Source organism: Lithobates pipiens, unplaced genomic scaffold (assembly GCF_037356315.1).
Source record: "Lithobates pipiens isolate NorthernLeopardFrog02 unplaced genomic scaffold, aLitPip1_a1.2 Scaffold_8, whole genome shotgun sequence".
Taxonomy (NCBI): domain Eukaryota; kingdom Metazoa; phylum Chordata; class Amphibia; order Anura; family Ranidae; genus Lithobates; species Lithobates pipiens.
The window spans coordinates 171,454,216-171,476,731 of NW_027507903.1; the positions used below are offsets into that span (position 1 = coordinate 171,454,216).

The following is a 22,516-nucleotide window of genomic DNA, read 5'->3' on the forward strand; positions in this document are numbered from 1 at the left end:
ACGAGTTATTCACTTTTTTCATTATTTCTATTATTTATTATTATTTTTATTTCTGTTTTTTGTTCATATACATATATATACATATACATATATATATATATATATATATATATATATTATAAACTCTTTACTTTTGGTTTTTATTTGTGTTGTATTTTTCCTGTGATGTTTGGAGCAGAGCCAATTAAGCATTTTCATGTCATTCAGCTGTGCTAGTACTTTTTAAAACGTGAGACACCTAGTGCTTATGGGTTATGACTAAGCGAAGAAATTTGTGAAACACATTAACCATGCTCCCCTCTGTGCTGTCATAATGCTGTAACCTCAATGGTTTTTCATGTTTGATGTTTTTATACCAATAAAGCAATTTTCCTTATCTTTGGAGTGCGGTCAATCGTTTTACCTCCTGCATCTTCAATTCATGCAGCCTAGCCTCTGAAACACATTGCACAGCAAATAAATTATGTCAATCTATGCTTGTGCATAATGTTTCTGCAGTATCAACCGTAACTGGGCATTGTGGGTAACTTGTTTAAAGCAGTGCTTTAAAATGTAGAAGTTTATAAGGTGTGCAATAACGTGTCATTCTGGAAGTATTCCTGATCTGGAAATCTCCTTTCTGGACAGCTTGTTATAACTCTTCAGGTCTTTGAAATGGAACCCCACCTGGCTATAATTTTCCCTGCTTGCTCTATACCGAAGTAGCCTGGTAACACTTCCACTGAAGTGAATACTTCACTATGCTAAAATCATGACCTGGTAAAAATAATCTACCATCAGTTCATGGTGGACAAACTAATGAATACTAATTTTCAGTTTCTTGTCAGAGATTGTCCACTCTGCTGTTCTTTGAACAGTTTATTAAATTAGCTAAACTGTGCCAATGTAATTTTGTTGTATAGAAGTTTAATTTACCTAATGATTGTCAGGACCTCTTTGTCAGCTGAAATCTTGATAGTCTCCTCAAGTTTGCTAAGGGGCCAGTTGATCATGGGTGGTGACTTAAATACTCCCCTGATCCCATTTGTAGACATTAGGCTGCTCCTCTATCCCTCCTTGCTCCCGCAAGCGAATAGCACAGGCTATACATAGGGCCCAGCTGGTAGATGTTTGGTGCCTACAACACTCAGGAGAGGGACTACACGTTCTACTCTTTTTTTTTTTTTTTTTTTTCCCCCATAAGATGCACACGGATAGATTTAATTCCTAGTTCCTCATTGTCAATTGCATGCCGTGCGGGACTCCTCTAAAGGCACAATTAAATGCTCAGACCATGCCCCTATATTATTGACACATATGCTCTTGTTCCTTCCTCCAGAACCCGATTTTGGAAACTGAATGGAAGTCTCTTACAGACTCCGGAGGTTCTGGAGGAGGAGGAGGTGGGCTAAGAATTAAACTTTTACTTTCAAATGAATGATAGCAGGGTGTGACCCTGGGACTCTTTGGGAGACCCACAAAGTGGTTATTAGAGGCATACTCCTTTAACACGGGTCGCAGATCAAGGAACTATGTGGGGAAAAACTTGTGCCTCCCCTGACTGAGATTCATACTCTTGAATCCCGTCCTAAACGTGCTCCGACCCTGACACTTGAATGAGACCTTATGGCTCTCCACAGACAAGTGACTGACTTACTACACTATAAAGCCAAAGCGGCTTTACAAACATGTCGCAAAATGTGCTATGATTTAGGGAATAATTGTGACAGATTGCTAGCCAGATCAGTTGGAGAACTAAGGTTGGCGACCTATATTCCTCAAATTCTGACTTCGGCCAAAAAGCCATCTTGCCCAAACAGATTGCGCTTGAGTTTAGAGTTTTCTATTCCTCTCTTTACAACCTACCAGAACACTCTCCCTCTCAGACTCAACTAGACTACCTTAGCGCTACACTTTATATACCCATTTACTTTTAGAAACAAATGTATCTGTTTGTTGTGTTAGCCACTCGATTCTGCTTATTTTAAGAGCTTTTAGGCAGCGCAGTGTTCTTTTGAGTGTCTTCAACTAGATTACCTACTTGGTCCCAACTCTCCCAACTTCCCCATTAAATTTGAGAAAAGCTGAAGGCTCCTATCACATTAGAGGCACTCCAACAAGCAGTTCATCCACAGTGGGTAAAGCCCCAGGCCCTGACGTTTTCACTTTCAATACTATACATTTTTTCTTCCCACTCTCTGACCTTATATGGTGAAACTGTTTTTAATGCGCTGGGGTTGGAGGCAGCCCTTCCACAGGAAACCTTAAAAGTTCATGTCTCCATCATCCCTAAAGAAGGCAAAGATTCAACCTCCTGTAGTAGTTATAGGCCTACTTCACTCGTGAACATCGATCTCAAGCTGTTTCTTAAGATTTTAACCTCCCATCTTGCACATCATTTACAACAATTAGCATACGTAGATTTAAGTAGGGTTTATTCCAACTAGGGTAGCCCGGGACAACACAGTTAAAGTACTCAATCTCATCCATGTAGTCCATGCGACATTCGCTCCTTTTGTATTTCTAGAAACCGACTCAGAGGAAGCTTTCGACCAGGTGAACGTGGAGATTTATGTCCACCGCTCTACGTCATATCGGTCTGGGTGAAACCATGCTAAAATGGATCATCAGGATATATTGCAACCCGACAGCTCAAGTCAAAGCTAATGGAGTATTTCTGACCCCTTCCCCATTACTAATGGGTCTAGACAGGAGTGCCACCTATCCCCTCTTCCCTCTTCCTTTTTGCTCGATCTCTGGAACCGTTCCTTTGCAAAGTCCTTTTAATGGAGAAGTCCAACCAAAGCTCGTTTTACTGGGCTTCTCCTATGGGTCATAGCTGTGCAACTTGCTTTGCACTCCTGTGACTCGTTTTCAGCAGGACTAAAGTCCGCTCTCTGCTGACATCACGGCCTTCACTCCAGGCACCGCATCATCCTGACAGAGTCTGCATTCACCAGGTGCCTGGATTGACAGCCTGCTCTGCCCCCTCCACAGCTCAGCACTTCAGTGAGCATAGAAGAAGAAAAGCGAAGAGCTGTGACTCAGTCTGCAGCTCTGTTTACAGAGCTCTGAAAAATGAGCAATCGGCGATGTTCGATCACTTGGTTTTCAGTGCAGAGGCATCGGGGGACAGATGCAGCATTGGACCCATGCTGCATCCACCTAGGTAAGTATGAATGGGGAAAAAAAAATTCCCATACTTCTCTTTTAAATCCAGATACCACAGGGTTGACTGTTGGAGGTGTACAGCATAAAATATTAGTATATGCTGATGATATGATTTTTTTTTCTCTGACCAATCCGCTAGTGTCGCTCCCAAACCCCATTCATGAATTTGAACTATACAGCTTGCTATCCAACTTGAAAATTAATTTCAGTAAATCGGCAGCAATGGGAATTTCGTTCTCACCTCTTCTCCAATCTCTGGAGATCGAGTTTCATGTTCAGATGGATGGACTCGGCCCTGAAATATTTGGCCACGTATATTCCTCCCCCTGTATATTTGAACTTAATTTTACTCCTCTCTTGACCAAAACTCGTAGCTTTCTAGAGACTTGGCAAGGGGGTCTGCAATTGTGGTTTGGCTGATGTAACCTTAAAATGTGCATCCTATCAAAATATCTTTACCTTTTTCAAGTTCTGCCAATAAGGATACCTTCCAATTATTTTAAACAAGTGCACTCCCTATTCATTAAATTAGCTTGGGCACATAACACCCTCGTCTTTCCCGTTGTTGACTCTCGTTTCCCGAACAATACGGAGGCCTAGTAATGCCAGATATCTTGAAGTATTACCATGCAACTCATCTTGGTAGACTTATTGACTGGCGCTGCCAAGCTGTGGGCACAAATTGAACAAGCTCAAAATGATATATTGTTAGTGAATGCCCTGTGGTGTTATGAAGCCCTACCACATACCTTGATCACATCCTTTGCTAGGACCCACAACTCGCATATGCTCACACCTTTTTTTTTCTCCATGCCTCACCTTTTACTCAAGATTCTCCATTATTTCCAATCTTCGGGAACCCGCAATTTCATCTGGACTTCCATCAATCGGGTCACTGTCAGGCCTCTCACTTTTTAACTGGCGACCAATGGCCTTCTCTTACATCCTTAATGGATGGCCCTTTCCACCTACCATTTTGGGAAGCTCTTCAACTGCACCACTATCTACACTCCCTGACAAACCCTTGGGGTTTTAGTCATCACTTGACTACCTTTTGAGGAATACTGTTTGTATGAAGGAACTTTATCTCAGGTTCTTTCTAAAACTTAGTCTACTAGTTACCCATACTGAACAAACCCCACTACCTTGTATTAAGAATTGGGAAATGGAATTAAACCGCATTTTCAACGGATCAACAAAAAAAAAACATGTTTTGATTTTCTCTTAAATCATCCATGTGTACTAGGATTGAGGAAACAATTTTTAAAATCTTGAGGTGGTAACCTACCCCTTATGTTACATAAATTCTACCCCCATACTACTGATCGCTGTTGGCGATGCCGGGAGGGAAGGGGAAAGCCACTTCATATCATTTGGTCCCAAACTTGACCACTTTTGGAAAGAGGTCAAGAAGATCGTCCAAAAATTCACTGATTAAGAGATTCCTGACGAGCCTGCCTTTTTCTTATTGCATGTTTTACAAAAAATAGATTGTACGTCATTACCTGATTGCTGCCAAGTCATGTATTCCCCCTCAATTGGAAACTCGCAGCCACCGACCATCAGTTGTTGGAGTCATAAGGTGGAAAAAATAAATAAGATTGAAGACCTAATACATACGGCCCTACACAAACATGCAACATACACCAAGACTTGGAGATTATGGGCTATGTGTGTCCTCTCTGAGGAAGGGAAAGCTCTCTTTGGAGTATAACTTTTTCTGGCTGCCTTTTGTTGCAACGTTCCATCTCAAACCATCCTCCACAAGAGGAAGGGGGCCTTGGGCTAGGAGGGAGGATTTGGGGAAGATTTACAACCTATAGATCACTGAACTCCACCTCACAAACTGCATTTTAGGGCTTGTTTACAACAGCAGTAGTGCGGTAACGTGTGTGTGTGAAATGACGTTTTCCCCACACAGCACAAAAATGTGTTGCCTTTTGCAGACGAACGCAGGTGCCATCAATTCTTACAGTGGTAGTAACCCTCTGCTTTTACCTATATGCTTTTTCCTACAGGCAAGCTTATAATAAAGATTACTTAGGTAAAATTAATATCTTCTAAATGTGCACCGTTGAGATATTCTAGCCAGCAGCAGCCGTTGACCTCACCGGCGCATGCGCTGTGAAGGAACAGCATACCCATGATGTTCATTCAGAGCTCTGTGGCATGGCTGTGACCTTCTCTTGGCTCGGCCAGTCAGACAGCAAGAGTCCGCAAACCCGGAAGGAAGACCAGGTGAAGATGGAAGCCCTGTCAGTGGTGACAGTGCTCCCCTGGAGGGCTTTGTCTTAAGGGAAGTATTTCATAATGTGCTAGTATTCAATGCATGCTAGCACATTGATATTGCCTTGCAGGATGAATTTAATTTTTTTATTTTTTTTAAATTACTCTTTTTAGAGTTTTACCACTACTTTAACGGCACCCCCACGCATGTAGTAAATGTGAGTGCATTTGTACCTGCTAGAACACATAGTACCGCAGTACCATGAACTGTGCAATTTGAAAAATCATGCCAGCACTTTTGTGTGTTTCATATGCATTAAAGCAGCCCATTAAAAATCAATGCAGGGGAACACACAAAGTATGCACTCGGACACATCTGGTGTGAAGGAACCCTCAGACTGGAGTGCCTCCAAGATTGTGCACAATTTTAAAGCGTGCCTTCACTGGGGAAAAAAGGTTGAGAAACACAGGTCTATACTATATTATAGTGAGACCTGATGCAAAATTAGATTTGGTGCTTACATACACTTTAAGACCAGGAAGTGACATTTCTGACATGCAAGATACATTGAAATGACAAGTAAAATGTTTGAAAGTGAATAGTCATCCCAAGTCATTATCCATGTTAAAGGTTACAAAATGGCTTATTTACTATACTACTTCTGTACTAAAAAGACGCTATGGGACAATGGCAAACCTCTGATATCCAAACATTTCAGAACAAAATGTTCAGTAGGTTTTGGGTGTCTCCACCTAATATGTAAACAGACGGCTTTAATTTCTAGTACTGCATTTTAACTTTCTTTTGCTTTGTACATATTAAACTGACACAGGATACTGGTGAGAAGAGAAATGCGGTCTATCAGCGAAATATACTTGAAAATGCAAAAAAGTAAGTCGACTTTTTTTTTTTTTTTTCACCAGGTGTAGGGGTCAGTGAAACTGCAGCTCTTTGTTGGTAATAGAGTATTCATACATCCTTTTTTTGGTCTTGATTGATGGGTTATATTTCCAGCACCAGGTATACAGGTGCTGGAAATGAGAGAGAGAGGTTTTATAGCAAACATGACTGATATAGTCCACAGATTTCAACAGATTTGAATGTGTTCTAAATGGAACTGTATCAAAGGCCTTATTTGTTGACTGTGTACTAGAGTTTGTTGCTAATGTGTTATTTCAAGTAGTAGTAAATGGAAAAGAAAGTTTAACTTCTAATATGCTAGTATGCATCGAATACTAGCACATTATGACTGATTTACCTGAAAACGAAGCCCTCCAGTGTCGTGGTGTCATCGCTATAGGCGCTTCCTTCTTTACCAGGTCTTCCTTCTGGGTTTGCAGACTTCGACCATATAAATGGCTGAGCCCCGATGACATCACTCTTGCGCAGTGAGGGCCACAGCCCATTTAGTATGCGCCGGTGATTTAATCAGCTGCGTCTAAAGTAAAAATCGCCTTAACGTTGCGTGTTTAGGAGATATTTATTGTACCTAATAGGTAAGCCTTATTATAGGCTTACCTAATGGGTAAAAATCAACAAAGGGGAGTTTATTCCCACTTTAAGAAGTCCTATCAATTTATTCTTAATGATTTGATGATGAGTGTATATATTAACATTTGTATAATCTATTATACAAATGTATTTATTTTTTTCTTTCAGGGTTCTTTTAAACATGGATATGACAAAATGTGGTATGTTGTGAAATCTGCCTTGTGCACTTTTTTTAACAGAAAATATTGTACTGTAACAACCTTATACTTGTTGATATAGAAAAATAAACCATTTACATCATCCCTTGACAATGAAAGAGCTTGCGGTTTGTCTCTACACACATTTACACAAAGCGGGGATAGCACTGTCTGTAAGCCAATCATGGGAGAAAAGGGTATAACACAGAAAAGAAATATACAAACGCCAGGTAGATAATGTCCTTGGTGTATCAAACCCATTAGTGCTATGAGGCAACTGTACTTTGTGGGCCTCTGAAATCTTTTGTTCAGACCACATTACACACCAACAGATTTGTGTCCTTGAAATTGTGTTTTATTTTTCTGTGTACAGCAAAAAAGTCAGGCCCGTTTCTGATTTGGCATGGAAGTTTGATTAATTGATTATGATACCCAACTCCAGATCAAGCTTTTTATGTGTAATGACCTGCATTTTTCCACACTGGTGAATGTGATTGTTTTCTATGTGCCCCATTCACACCACAACACTGATGTGATGTGCCATGTAGCATGCAATCAGCTGCTGTGTAATGACATTATTGAAATAAATATATATATTTATAAAGTTGAAAATAAAATGAACAATGCACTGAAATGCGCACCCTACCACAGCCCTCGCTGGCACTAGCCTGCATGGTAAATGTTTTTGACTGTACAGGCTAGTTTTGAATCTATCTTTTAGGTTTTACATTTTTTCATCATTAACCTCGATTGTTTAAAGTAATTGTTCATTAATATATTTATGGAAAATTTGTTGTATTTTAAAAAGACTGTCTTATAAAAAATCACCTGTGATTGCTTCAGAGTTTTCAATTTGAAATGATTCAAAATGAGTAATTGTAAGACAGTAGAAAGCAAAGTGCTATCTTTAAGAGATATTATTGTAAAAGTCACCACAAATAGGCCATTTACAAATTTCAGTGAGTATGTCGTCTAATATCTTTTTCCAATATGTAAAAACAACAAAAGGGAGAAAAAACAAGGACATACCTTCCCAAGCAGGGGCCATAAAATAAAAAGGTTGATTTACATCTTTAGTGGGAAATCTTTTAATCTACTTTCAGAACACCCAAGCCAGACAACCTGCATGCTTTAGCCGCAGTCAGTATGTACAGTGTGGCAGGCAGGAAACATTAAATGGATAACAGGCAATGGACTACTAAGAGGCTAGTCTGATTGTACAATATACTTTAGCTGGCATTAGAAGAAAAACAAAGATCAGGCCAGGGTCTTTAACTCTGTAACTTTAACATCTGTAGCGCTTGTATTCGTGCATTTCCCTGTAAGGTCGTGTTCATACTAGCTTTGTCCGGAGCTCACAGCAGGGGTCCAGTGCGTCCCTGTTTTTCTTTTTCATGGGCAAATCGTGTCCCAATTGTTTCTGGAGCCAAAGACGCTTCTTATTCATTTTTTGGCTTAGCTGAATAGCATCCTAATAACATGTCTGCAATCCAGCTCCTCTTAGTCTGAATGGAAACAGTCTGGTTATTGCAGTGACTTTGAATTCACCAATTGGGTCTCTCATTTATGCAATTTTTTACTAACAGATAGAACTGTGCCATTAATCCAAGAAGAAGACTACCTTCAAAAGGATCTAATGGGACTGGTATGTGTAGCATGACAACATAGTTACTTTATATATACACTGTGATGTATATCTTTCCTACAATGCAAAATCTGTAACTTGTGTGTGTGTGTGTGTGTGGTATGTTATTTCATCTTGATTCTGATAAAGGTGATATAGTTGAACAAACGACACATAAAGTTGACGTAGTGTAGTTATTGTCTTGGTCGTACCACAACCATGTCCATTGCACGTGGTTGCAGGGCATTTGCTGCACTCCCTCTTTGACTTGAATGTGTAGTATTCGGTGGGCTTGCCATCTGCCAATTGCTACATGTCAGGCCAACTTTGCCGTGAACATGAAGCAAAGCATCGTGGAAGCAGCTTGTAAATATCCCCCATCCACTGACTATTGCAGCTTAAGAGAGAAAAGTTTAAGCAAGGTCTCCAGTTCTATTTTCTGTTGACATTTATGTGTCAAGATTAATAAAGCTGTCTAAGGCCCTCCGAAATAAAGTTGTGGATGCCTGCAATTCTGGCAAGGGATTTAAAAAGTTTGCCTAATGATAAAAATGTAATCATTCCATTGAAGAAAATAATCTTCAAGCTGCATACATTTCAAACAACTGCTAATTTGTCTATGACTGGCTGGCCCAGCAAGAAGCTAACTGATGCTATAAAGTCTCTAAGAATGCCAACATTTCGAGTGAAACCTACTGAACCAGCTCGGTTTGGCTTGGAAGAACATCTCATGCCAATATTTGTATAGACTACATGGAAATGCCAAATGAAAATTGCTAAAAAAAAATACTTTGAGTCAGTAAACTAGCCTATATTGTAAGCATAATCTATTCTTAAAATCCGTAACCGTGAAAGTTGTATTTTAACTGATCCAAAAGATCATACCTGTTTTAGTGAATTCTGTATCCAAATCTATTCCTCTACACTTATCTAAGCAAAGGAAGGCGTAGATACCTACCTGGGTTTACTGACCTTTCTCAATTTGCTACAGTCCAAGTGCAAATGTTGGACAAGAAATGTATAAAAGATGAGGTCAAACAAGAAGTCTCAATATTAGCCCATGATAAAGCCTCAGGCCCTGATGGCTTACTATTAGAAATGTGGGGGAGATATCAGATATCATTGCTTCCTTATTGGCATATGTGTATAGAGAGGCCTTTGTAAATAGATCATTGACGATGTCAGTGTATGATGCTACCATCATCCTTTTGTTAAAACTTGATAAAGAACCTTGTGAATGTACTTCATTAAAGGCTCATCTCTTTGTCGAATTTTAGACTATGAAATTCTTACGAAAAATTGTCCACTAGACTACAGTGGGTCATTTTTCTCAGTTATACATGATGGCCAAAGAGGTTTTATGCCCATCAACCACAACTAACATTCCTATAGCCCAAATCGTTATATAGAGCTTAGAACTATATTTTACCTTTTTTATTTTATACTGGATTATTGTCAGTTGAGGTTAATGTACTGCACATGCAGTGCACAGTATGGGATTGATTTACTTAGGTTAGTGAATGCAGTGAAAATTCACTTTGTAAACCATACACAATCACAAGCAAAGAAAATGATAATAATAAAAAATTGGGCCCTGGGGAAAATTACAACATTTAAATTCACTTGCAAATTGGGTATATTTGCCTTTAGTAAATCATATGTCATCTGCCTCACTTGAAATCCTTTAGTTATTGCAGTTTGTACAATGCACACCAGATGTCACCAACACTAAAGGAAATGACTGGTTTACTGCAAACTCATTCGACAACTAGAACGCTATTTATATTTCCGAATTTCAAGAAACTACACGGTAGTGTTGCAAACAGAAGGACGTAAAATATGTTCATGCACAGTAGTCATTTTTGTTGGGTTTCTTCTCATGCAAGGAAGGAACTAATTACTATTATTATTATTATTATTATTATTATTATTATTATTATTATTATTATTATTATTATTATACAGGATTTATATAGTTCCAACACTTTACGCAGAGCTTTACAGAATAAGGACATTGCAGTTATAATACAATTTAATGCAGAAGGGTACAGAGGGCCCTACATACGCGAGCTTCCAATCGATGTGCTTGAATATTATTAGGAATACGAGAAATGCCGCGTACACACGATCAGACTATCCAGCAGACAATCCGCCCGTGTGTGGGCTCCGGCGGACTTTTTTTTTTTTTTCACAAAAGTCCGGCGGACTTAGAAAGTAGTTTTGACTCAAAAATTGTCTGCCGGACTGCGAGTCCGGCGGACAATCCGGCCGTCTGTGTGCTAGTCCGCCGGACTTTTGAAATGAACTGACTTTCCCGCACACGGAGGAAAGTCCGTTAATTTTGAACGCGGCTCCAGGTAGCCGGGACTAGCGAAGGAGGTCAATGTGGCCGCCTTAGGCGGCGAGATTGACACGTCGCTGGCCCGTCACCTGGTATGGACTTAAAGGGGAAGCCCTATGCCGAAAAAAAAGGTGTGGGGGGGCCCCCCCAGGTCCATATCGGACCCTTATCGGAGCACGCAGCCCGGCCGGTCAGGAAAGAGGGTGGGGACGAGCGAGCGCCCCCCCCCACCCCAAAGCACCTTGTCCCCATGTTGATGAGGACAAGGGCCTCTTCCCCCGACAACCCTGGCCATTGATTGTCGGGGTCTGCGGGCGGGGGGCTTATTGGAATCCGGGAGCCCCCTTTAATAAGAGGGCCCTCAGATACTGGCCCCCCACCCTATGTGAATGAGTATGGGGTACAATGTACCCCTACCCAGTCACCTGGTGAAAAAAAAATGTTTAAAAAAAAACACCACACAAGGGTTTAAAATTTATTGCACAGCTCCGGTGGTCTTCTTCCGTCTTGGGGGGTCTTCTCGCCGGACTCCTGAGCTATCTTCTGCTAGCTCTTTTACTAGCGGAGGAGCCTGGCTTTCTTCTTCCGAATTCGGGGGTCTTGTCCCCCTCTTCGGTTCTTATTTCCGGGCCTCCGCTTTCTTCCTTTAGTTATTTTACTAGCAGTGGCCCAGTCTTCTGTCGCCGCCACCCCTTCTTTTCCGACTTCGGGGGTCTTGTCCCCCTCTTCAGTTCTTCTTGCCAGGCCTCCACTCCTTCTTCCAGCTCTTTTACTAGCGGTGGCCCGGTCTTCTGTCGCTGCCGCCTTCTCTTCTTCTACTTCTTCCTTGAGATGTTGACTCAACACTTTCTCTGGCCGCAATGACAGGGGTGTGTTGCGTGGCGACTTGAATAGGGACAATGGGCAGGGTCACCGATTGATGTCCCCGCTCATTGTGATGTCACAGTCCCAGCATCCTCTGGTTGTGTGTGGGCAGGTCCGCTCGTTCGGAAAGTCCGGCGGACCTCCGCTTCAAAGTCTGGCGGTTTGTCCGCCGGACAGTCTGCTCTTGTGTACGTGGCACAAGATGACCTCCTAACTTGAAATCTAATACCGAGCAAGAGTCATGATGATGTGTGAGTTCTAAAAAACAATTACAAACTTTCAGAAATCATCTTTCTCAGATCTAAAATGTAATGCTTATTGCTTACCTTGGAACATGATTCAGAAAATGTTACCTATAAAACTAATACAATTCTTTAATTACAGATGATGGTAAAACTAAGAGATCATTTATCACAACATCTCCATCATGTTGGAAAAAACAAAATTGAAAAGATTGTTTTGGACTTTTTTTCTAAACAGGTAAATGCACAAAGTGCTTGGGGAATCGGAAGCAAATAAGTGAGCTTGTAAAATGTTGTAGCGTTCCCAATACTCCTTTAACCCCCGTTCACACCGGTGAGACTTGTCATGCAATTTAACAGATCAAAGCTTTGAAATCGTGCTAACGTTTTGAGTTCAAAGCCACATTCAGTGTGAACTAGGGCTTAAATGTTAATTGTTAAATGTTGCGGAGGCTGGGGGTGTTCTAAATTACACCTTTTGAAGTTTGCAACAAATTAGGTGCTTGTACATAGATGAAGAAAAATGTTTTGGTCAACAGCGTTACCTAGTTAATCTGGTTGAAAAAAGACACAAGTCCATCCAGTTCAACCAATATACATGCTTTATATTTTGGGATGTGGAGAGGGAGAACGTTTTAATGGCAAATGATATGAACTGTAATCATTCCACTGAGGAAAAATGATCTACAAGCTGCATAACATATGTTGATCTCCTGCAGATTTCATAAGTTTGTCCACTTGCAAGGAAATCAAGGGTCTATCATTTTTATCATGGGTGTAATTTTTTAAATGATACAGACAGAATATCGACCAAAATTCCAAAAAAAGCACGATACAAATGTTATCAGTTGCAGTTCAGTGTGTAAATTAAGTATTTGATCCCCAAGCAAAACGTGACTTAGTACTTGGTGGGGAAACCCTTGTTGGCAAGCAGAGGTAAGACATTTCTTGTAGTTGGTTACCAGGATTGCACACATCTCAGGAGGTAATTTGGTCCACTCTTTACAGATCTTCTCTAAATCCTTAAGGTTATCGCTTGGCAACTCAAAGTTTCAGCTCCCTCCCATATATTTTCTATAGAATTAAGGTCTTAGGACTAGGCTAGACTGCTCCATGCCCTTAATGTGACTCTTCTTGAACCATTCCTTTGTTGCCTCGGTGGTATGTTATGGGTCATTGCCATGACCCATCTTTAGTGTTCTGTCTGAGGGAAGAAGGTTCTCATAAAAGATTTTACAATACATGGCCCCATGCATTAGCCCCGCAATGTGGCAAAGTCAGCCTGTACCTTTTAGCCTAGAACAACCCTAATGTATAATGTTTCCCCCTCCGTGCTTGACTGTAGGGATGGTGTTCTTGGGGTCATAGTCTGCATTTTTCTTCCTCCAAACAGGGCGTGTCGACTTAATGCCAAAGAGCTCAATTTGGAGAAGGGGGACCTTGTAGGAGCTGCAGGCTTTCAATCCATGGCGCGGTATTATGTTATCTATGGTTTGTTTGGTGACCGTGGTCCCAACTGCCTTGAGATTCACAAGCTGTGTAGTTCTGGGCTGGTCCCTCACTTTTCTTATGATCGCCCTTACCCCAGGAGGCAAAATCTTGCATGGAGCTCCAGACCGAGGGCGATGGTTATTTTGTGTTTCTTCCATTTGCGAATAATCGCTTCAACAGTTGTCTCCTTCTCACCAAGCTTCTTGCTAATGGTCTTGTAGCCCATTCCAGCTTTGTTCAGGTCTACAATCTTGTCCTGGATGTCTTTGACAGCTCTTTAGACTTGCCTGTGATGGTTGGTTTGAATGGAAGAATGATTCTGTGGACAGGTGCCTTTTCATATTAAGAAGGCGCTCCTATCTGTGTACCACATGAACACATACTATAGCCAGTCTGTGGGAGCCAGAATTATTTTTGGTTGCTAGGGGATCAAATATTTCTTTTTACTGAACTGCAACTCAATTTATAACATTTGTATCAAGTGTTTGTTTTTTTTTTGTTTTTTCTGGATTTTTGATTGATATACTGTCTCTATCATTTAAAAAAATTATAGACCCTTCATTATACACATATATAATTACTATATATATATATATATATATATATATATATATATATATAATATTTACTATTATTATATATATATATATATATATATATATATATATATATATATATATATATATATATATAGAATTACTATTTCCTTCATATATTATACTGTGTGTGTGGTCAGCTATATGGGGCAGAAAGTGAACATGTACCTGACGTTGTATATTGAAAGCAGAAAAATGGGCACGCGTAAGGCATTCAGTGACTTTAAAGTGGAAGTAAACCCATCAATGTAACCGTTTTTAAAAAACATTACATTCCCAGCATGCCGGGAATGTTAACGGTCACATTTGTTGTGCTCTCAACCAAATTGCCAAACCATCCAATGGTTGGTATAACTGATCACATGTGCAGCATCATGGTCGTTGAAGATTAAATTGAGGCCAAGATGGCAGTTTCCATGGCTGAAAACAATAGGAGGATTAACTTCCACTTCCAACGATAGGAAGGTTACAGCCAAAAGTGTTTACAATTGGCACGTTAGAATCAGAACCAGATCACAGAGCAATGGAAGAAGGTGGCCTGGTCTCTTGAATTCAAGAACGGTTTAAAGAACACAAAAACATGTTTTGAAGTATTGATGTGTTGGTGTTGAAATATTGTTTTTCACTATACATATTTTTGCACGGTATAGGTGCTTAAGGTAGGGGTTTGCAGGTACACTGCCCCCCTCTGCTTTGAGCCATTGTTTTTGCAATATTGCATATTTTTATTAGTTTGATGTTTTGTAACTAAACACACTTTTTTTTGTTTGTTCTATGCACACTCTTTTGTGTTATATATAATACAGCGCTATGTCACAAATGTCATAAATATATATTTCTATCTTAAGTATCTACATTAGTGTTTTGATTTTATTTATTTTTTGCTTTGCAGCTTGACCTAGTACGTTTGATGCTGGAGGTTGTGTGGAGGAAACGCATGCTGGATTCTAGCGTTTTAAGCTTGTAAGTATGGAGTATATCCCAATCGCTGCGTATTGTGCATGTAATCCTGTCCTTAACAGCATCTTTGTGCTATGCAGTAACCTTTGTTAATTTATATCGCATTATGATCTAGACTATGCAGTTAACAGACATACTGTACATATGTAAAAAATATTGGAGGATGACCTGTAAAGGGAACCTGCATAGGATACACGCAGGGCCACCATTACAGGGGACAGCCAATACACTTGTAGGGGGCCCGGTCAGCCGCCCGCACCACCTACAGCAGCAGCAGCATAATGAAACTAATGAAATTAAACTTTTAGCAGCCAGCTGCTGGCCTGTGCGCCGCCCGCAACAGAGAAGCGCTACCTGCAGCCCTGCACAGAAGCTGGGACACTGATTCCTCCTCCCTGTGCTCCCCCCCCCCCCCTGTGCTCTCCCCCCCCCCCCCACCCCCGGTGGTGATCCGTGATCTAACACTAGTTCCACTTCCTACCATGCTGAGGCAGAGCCTGCTGCTCGGTTAGTAATGTGATTGTGCAGGGGTGTAGCCAGCCTTAGCAGTGGTGGGACCCAGCCCTCTCTGGTGCATGCAGATAAGAGTGAGCAGCATAGAAGTCAGTGTGTGTCCTGTGGCGTACTGCTGTAGCCTTGTATGTGGAGTGGACTTTGTTTAATCTGCCCAGATAGGACATCATACACCTGACCCTGTCAAGGAGTTGCATTTTGAACATGGGTGGGGATGAGAGTTACATCGCGGAGAGCCTCTTCACAATGTAACTCATCCTCATCCCCACCCAGAATCGTCCTCATACATTTTCCAATGTAACTCCATCATCCTCACCCAGAATCATCCATCCCTCTCCACAATATATCCTCATCCTCTCCAGGAGAGGGATGAGGATGAGTTACATTGTGAAGAGGGAGAAGGATGATTGTGGGTGGGGATGAGAGTTACATTGGGGAGAGGCATGCGCATGATTGTGGACGGGGATGAGGATGGGATGGCGGATTTGGGTGGGAAAGCCAGTGGGCCCTGGGGAATGTTGGTGGTCAAGGCCCATGGGGGCCATAGGCATAGAGCTGTGTAAGGGTCCCCAAAAATGTGTGATGGCTGCCCTGGATACACATGTGAATTTTTTTTTGGCCTTTACTGATTATTTATCTTGTAACTTTCTGCAATCAGGATAAGGCTAAGTTCTCACTTATGCAGGTTGTGTTTGTAGCGTTTTCCTGAAGGGTATTGTGTTTTTTTGACACGCCTTTTTAATGTGTTTTTTTTTTTTTTATCCATTTTACATTTTTGGAAGGTGTCTTGTCATGCAGGAGAAACCAGCATAAACCACGTTTTATGCGTTTCTGTTGCACTGAAATCTATAGAACCAAAAATGCAACCTACTGCAAGCAAAAAAGTCCCTGACCCTTTCCAAAAACCCCACAAGGTTGAAAACAGTTGTGAACGTGACCTATAGGAAATCATGTTTAATTGACTGTAGTGCGTTTCTGAACTGCAAAATTTATAGATGTGAACCAGGGAAATTGGTGTAGCCTAATGCAGTAGTAAAGTCTTTGTATTAAACAAAAAATTGCACCCCTCCGTTCGGGTTTGGGTCATAATGAAAGACTTGACTACAAATAGAGCCATCCAGCTCTGTACTGTCACGCCTCCCGGACACTCCCATCTTCACCTGGTGTTCCTTTCAAGTTTGCAATCTTTGGCCGCTTGAACATTTGGGCAGCAAAGCCATCACTCCCGCGTATATTCGCACAGGAGTTGCATTGCAGCGGCATGCAGAGCAGGCCATAAATGTGGTCTGAGCTGTGCATTTGCGGCTTGGATCACATTACCTGCTGACAGGCGGGGGGCGTTATTAATGACAGAAGTTATCTCTAGGGTCTCATCTGTTATAAAAGCCATACCTGTCAGTATATTTTGTATTTATTCGGTTTACTACAACTTTAACACTGAATATGATTGCATACATGTAGTGCAGGGGTAGGTAACCTTTTGAGCACAGTGTGCCAAAAAATGTTTTCAAAGAAATTGAGCACGCCGGTTATATAAAAAAAATGTCAACTTCACATTCTCGGTCACGGAAAAACGTTTTTATAAAGTAAATTCACACCCTAGATCACCCCGATTCCTGCACCTTCATACCTCCGATCACCCCAGCTTCTGCATCTTCACACTTAAGATCGCCCCAATTCCTGTACCTTTTACACCTCAGATCACCCCAATTCCTATCCGCATCTTCACACCTCAGTTAATCCCCAATTCCTGCACTTTCAGCCTCCCTGGATCAATCCAAATCCCTGTCTATTCACATCCCAGATCGGTCCCAGTTCCTGCAGCTTTACATCTCAAATCGGCTGCAATTCTTGCACCTTCACACCTCAGGTCACTATACCCCCTTGCTAATCTGTCTCACCTCTGTACCCCTCTATTTACATGTCTTACCACTGTAACCCCCTGCTCTTTCCACCACTGGTACCCCCTGTCATCTGTTCCACCACTGTACCCCCCCTTGTCATCTGTCCCATAACTGTACCCCCCTGCATACCTGCCCCACCACTGTACCCCTTTTCTTGTCTGCCAGCCCCTGCTGAACTCCACTGCACATCTGTCTCACTGCTGTAACTCCCTTCTCTTCTGCCCCACCACTGTACCCCTCTTCTCATCTGCCCCACCACTGTACCCCTCTTCTCATCTGCCCCACCACTGTACCCCCTCATCTGCCCCAACACCACTGTACCTCTTTTTTTCATCTTCCCCAGGCAAGGATATGGCAGTTTTTTCATGTGTCCTCTCCACCAAATATGAAAAAGGCCATTGTGGTAGGAGAGCAGCAGCAACAGCCATTTTTTCAGTCACAGATCCCTCTATTGCAGACAAGCGAGCCATCTTGCTTCTCACGGTGGGTGGGGCTAGCAGGACTATGATTGACCTTTTCAGTGGCCAATCACAGTCCTTCTCCCCCTGGAAACAGGGACCCACCCCCTAGCAAACCGGGACCCTGTCTCCTCCCCATCACAGAAGCTGGGCGGATCTTTGCTGCGGCTGCAAGTAACGATTGCAGCTGCAGCAAAGCGGTAGAACCAAATAGTGTTTCACATGTTCTACAAGGTTTGGAGGTCCAGTGCGTCCCCCCCCTCCCCCATGCCGCTGTGAGTTGTAATTCGGAGATCGGCATGCTCTAGTGCAACAGCAGCTGTGTCACTGACCCTTCCACACTCTACTCTGTAGATGAAGAGGGAGTCGGCGTGCCACTTGTGGTACAGGTGCTGGGGGTTGCTGACCCCTGATGTAGTGCAATAAAAGTGGGTGGATTTAAAATGATCGTGGTAAACACCTGAACAGTTTTTGTTGATAAAGTTTGTATTTGGTTTTCCAGATACCCCACCCTCAAATCTTGTTTGTACCTGTCATGTTACACTGCTTCTATTTTCAAAGTACATTCATATGCTGTAAAATTTTGCAGATGTGTTTAAACAGACTTCTAAAATGTTGCAAGAAACTGTTAGTGGTTATGGATATGTTACAGAGACTAGTTGTGCTCTGTTGTATATTGTGGGAGTATGTGAAAGAGCAAAGTAGACTTGCCCCTTCGTGTGTTAATTCTCGGTTATATGTCTGTTCGCAGACACTTGCGCTTCGATATATTTATGGCACTTTGCCCCTTTGATATGTAGCAGAAAATGCACACCAAAGACTACTCCTGCAATACAGTGCATCCTAGGGGGTTGCCGCCCTCCTTTTCATCCCAAAACAAGGCATGCCATCTTGTTTTTTTGTTCCCCCATAAGATACAAAGTATTTCTGGATAATTTGCTAACACCCCTTTCACACTGGGGCGTTTTTCAGGCGTTTTTCATGCGCTTTAGCGTTAAAAAAAGCGCCTGAAAGAAGCTGCAACTGCAATCCCAATGTAAAAGCCCGAGTGCTTTCACACCAAGATCCCTTTCACACTGGGGCGGTTTTCAGGCGCTTTAGCGTTAAAAAAAGCGCCTGAAAGAAGCTGCAACTGCAATCCCAATGTAAAAGCTCGAGTGCTTTCACACTGAGGCGCTGCGCTGGCAGAGCGTCAAAAAAAAGTCCTGCAAGCAGCTTCTTTGCAGCGCTTGTGGAGCGGTGAATACAACACTCCTAAAACGCCCCTTCCCATTGAAATCAATGGGAAGCGCTTGTAAAACACCCGAAAAACGCCTGAAAAACGCTACTGGCAGCAGCATTTTGTGGGCACTTTTAACCCTTTATTTGGCCACTAGCGGGGGTTAAAAGCGCCCCATTAACGCTCAAAAAATGCTGGTAAAGCGATGCTAGTTTAAGCGGCGCTTTACGAGCTTTTTTCGGGCGCTGACATTTCACATTGGGACTGCAGATGAGGCTTCTTTCAAGCGATTTACAGGCGCTTTTTTTAACGCTAAAGCGCTTGAAAAACGCCTGAAAAACGCCCCAGTGTGAAAGGGGTCTAATGCTCATCCTGAGGTTTGCAGTTTTATACTCCTCTTGCATCACATTTTATCTTTCTTCATCAGTATGTTGTTCTATTTCTAAACCCATCTTCCACCTCTCAGCATATTGTGAATCTTCACACTCCTACACCACCGTACACTGTACCTGCCTGAGGTCTCCTGCTTGGTAAGAGCTGGTGGTTTCAGCCCCTTTCACACAGGGATAATGCCGGCAGGGAAGTTCAATAGCCAGCGTGGCTCCTGCTTGATTCCGAGCATGCGTGAACTTTTGTGTGTCGGACTTGTGTACACACGATCGGAAATTCCAACAACAACATTTTGTTGGAGGAAAATTTGAGAACCTGCTAGCCAACATTTTGTTGGCGGAAAGTCCGACAAATGTTCGATGGAGCATACACGCAATCTGGCTTTCAGCCAACAAGCTCATGTCCAACATTTGTTGTCAGAAAATCCAATCGTATGTACAGGGCATTAGGGGGGATTTACTAAAACTGGAGCACACAGAATCTAGTGAAACTGTGTATAGTAACCAATTTTAGCAAATCTCCCCCTTAGCCCTTGTGCACACGGTCAGACATTCCGACAACAAAATCCGACGGATTTTGTCCGAAACTTGTGTTGAATACACACGGTCGGACAAAGTTGTCGGAAAATCCGATCGTACGTAACGTGATGGCGTTATTTCGTTACGACGGGACTACGTTCAGGCTAGTAGCCAATAGCTTTGGTCTAGGAATTTGATCTGAGCATGCGTGGCACTTTGTCCGATTGTGTGTAGAGAATTTCTATCAGACAAGTCCGATTGGATCATGTTGTCCGAAAGTGTTATAGCCCAGCTCTAAAACTTTGTCCGTCGGATATTCCTATGGAAACAGTCCGATGGAGCCCACACACAGTCGGATTATCCGACAACGCGGTCCGATCGGACATTTTCCGTCGGAATGTCCGACCGCGTGTACAAGGGCTTAGACTTTTTTTTGTTGTGAGTTTGTGTCAGTCAGAAGGCCTAATGCCGCGTACACACGGGCGGACTGTATGGCGTACTTAGTTCGTCATACAATCCGACGGACAGTCCGTCGTACTTTCGACTGAACGGACTTGACCACACACGGATGCACAAACAGTCCGTCGAAAGCTTGCGCGATGACGTGTACAGCACGTACGACGGGACTAGAAATAGGAAGTCCAAGACACAGCAAAGCACCCTTCCGCCGTGTAAATCCTTTCTGGGCATGCGCCATTCTTAGTCCGTCGAACTAGCATATTGACGAGCAGATTGTCCGCTGAAACCAAAGTACGACGGACAGAATTTCGAAAAATCCGAAATTCTTAGTACGCCGGACTGCACGCTGAAAAAATCCGCTGAAGCCCCACACACGAGCGGATTGTCCGCTGAAATGTGTTTCGACGGACTAAGTACGCCATACAGTCCGCCCGTGTGTACGCGGCATAAGGAGTCTCTAGCAGTGTCACTTTATGCTTTTTAACTATTCAGAGCCTAAAATAAATATACTGTCCCAAGCATATTTTTTTCAACTGACTGTAAAATGCCAGTAGGGATTGAAGTGGATTGCTGTATTTATGCAGCCTTCGGAGGGGTAATCATGATTCTTTTGGACCCTGGCAATTTTGCAGACAGTTTTGAAGGATCTGAGACATTGGATTTGTTTTGGGATAGTTGGATAGTAGATATGGTTTGAAAGTTTCGTCACCTGATGGATGTTACTTCATATTTACAACTATACATAATTGGAATTCTTGCACTTCTATCTTTCCCTTTAGGTTAATGTTACAAATGTAAGTAAACCTCCTATCAAAAATTTGCTTTTTATTTTGTGCAGTGATGCTAGTGGAAACCCGTCGGAGTATTTTGCATTTCATGTCATGTGTAGAATTTCCGAAGCAACAAGCCAAATGTGTATGCCCTTGCCTCCAGGTAAGTACAACAGATTAAACAACCTACTTGTAAGCCAGAGCATTGCTCAGTATCATATTGTAAAATTTGATAAGCAGTAGGTTGTATATATATTCTTACCACATGCATGTCACTAGTTTCTTGTACTCTATATTTTCATGAACTGCTCCTTTTTAAATGCTCCTCTTATTTCGTACTATACGTCAGAGCTTTTTTTAAAACCTTGGAACCAAGGACAAACGGGCAGTTTTACCCATCGCAATCTATCCAACACTGTTTTTTATTTTATAACCTGCACTGGACAAGTTACAGCTAGGTTGGTTGCTATAAGCAACATCTATTCCTTTTTCTTTGAGATTTTTTAATGAACCATATTTGATACTTTGAGCTGTGGGACTTTTAAGACACCATATACAGTGCATTGCATCAAACATTTAATGTGTATGTCAGTTAAAACTATATTCCTTAGTTTTGGAGATGTATGGGTAAGAGTAGGAATGTCTCTGCTATCTGAGGCTCGAATAAAGTGAGGGCAACTCTCTCATACAGAATGGGGAAGACTAGAACCCTAGTCAGATTTTTATATCTATCTCTGACACTGTTACAGATTTTCCCCTCACTTCCCAACCGGTCTAAACTTTGTCAACAGGACAAAGAGTGAGGAAAATCTGACAGAGTCCTAGATAGCTGTGAAAACCTAACGTGTTGTAATCCTTATGTGTATGTTGTATGTGTATATGTTTTTAAGCATGTCAGGACCCCATGGGGCAAAGGACCGCCCTATACCGCAGATGGGCACCGGCGGCAAAAGCGCCCCGAGGCAATTCAGTTTACATGGGTAGCGATATACAAGTCAAGTGTGTGTATATGTATATGTATATGTGTGTGTGTGTGTGTGTGTGTGTGTGTGTGTGTGTGTGTGTGTGTGTATATGTATATATATATATTATAAATATATAC

At 42.0% G+C, this 22,516-nt stretch overlaps 1 protein-coding gene across 2 annotated transcripts in view; it reads left to right on the forward strand.

Annotated features, from left to right (window-relative positions):
• The window catches only part of GSAP (gamma-secretase activating protein), a 199,833-nt gene that overhangs the window by 140,474 nt on the left and 36,843 nt on the right, over nucleotides 1–22,516 (forward strand). For both annotated transcript variants that reach the window (XM_077471205.1, XM_077471204.1), the window contains 6 exons: nucleotides 6,210–6,268; nucleotides 7,037–7,068; nucleotides 8,652–8,710; nucleotides 12,279–12,374; nucleotides 15,116–15,186; nucleotides 21,483–21,577. In XM_077471205.1, coding sequence (XP_077327331.1) covers nucleotides 6,210–6,268; nucleotides 7,037–7,068; nucleotides 8,652–8,710; nucleotides 12,279–12,374; nucleotides 15,116–15,186; nucleotides 21,483–21,577 — 412 coding nt within the window. The remainder of the gene's footprint in view (nucleotides 1–6,209; nucleotides 6,269–7,036; nucleotides 7,069–8,651; nucleotides 8,711–12,278; nucleotides 12,375–15,115; nucleotides 15,187–21,482; nucleotides 21,578–22,516) is intronic.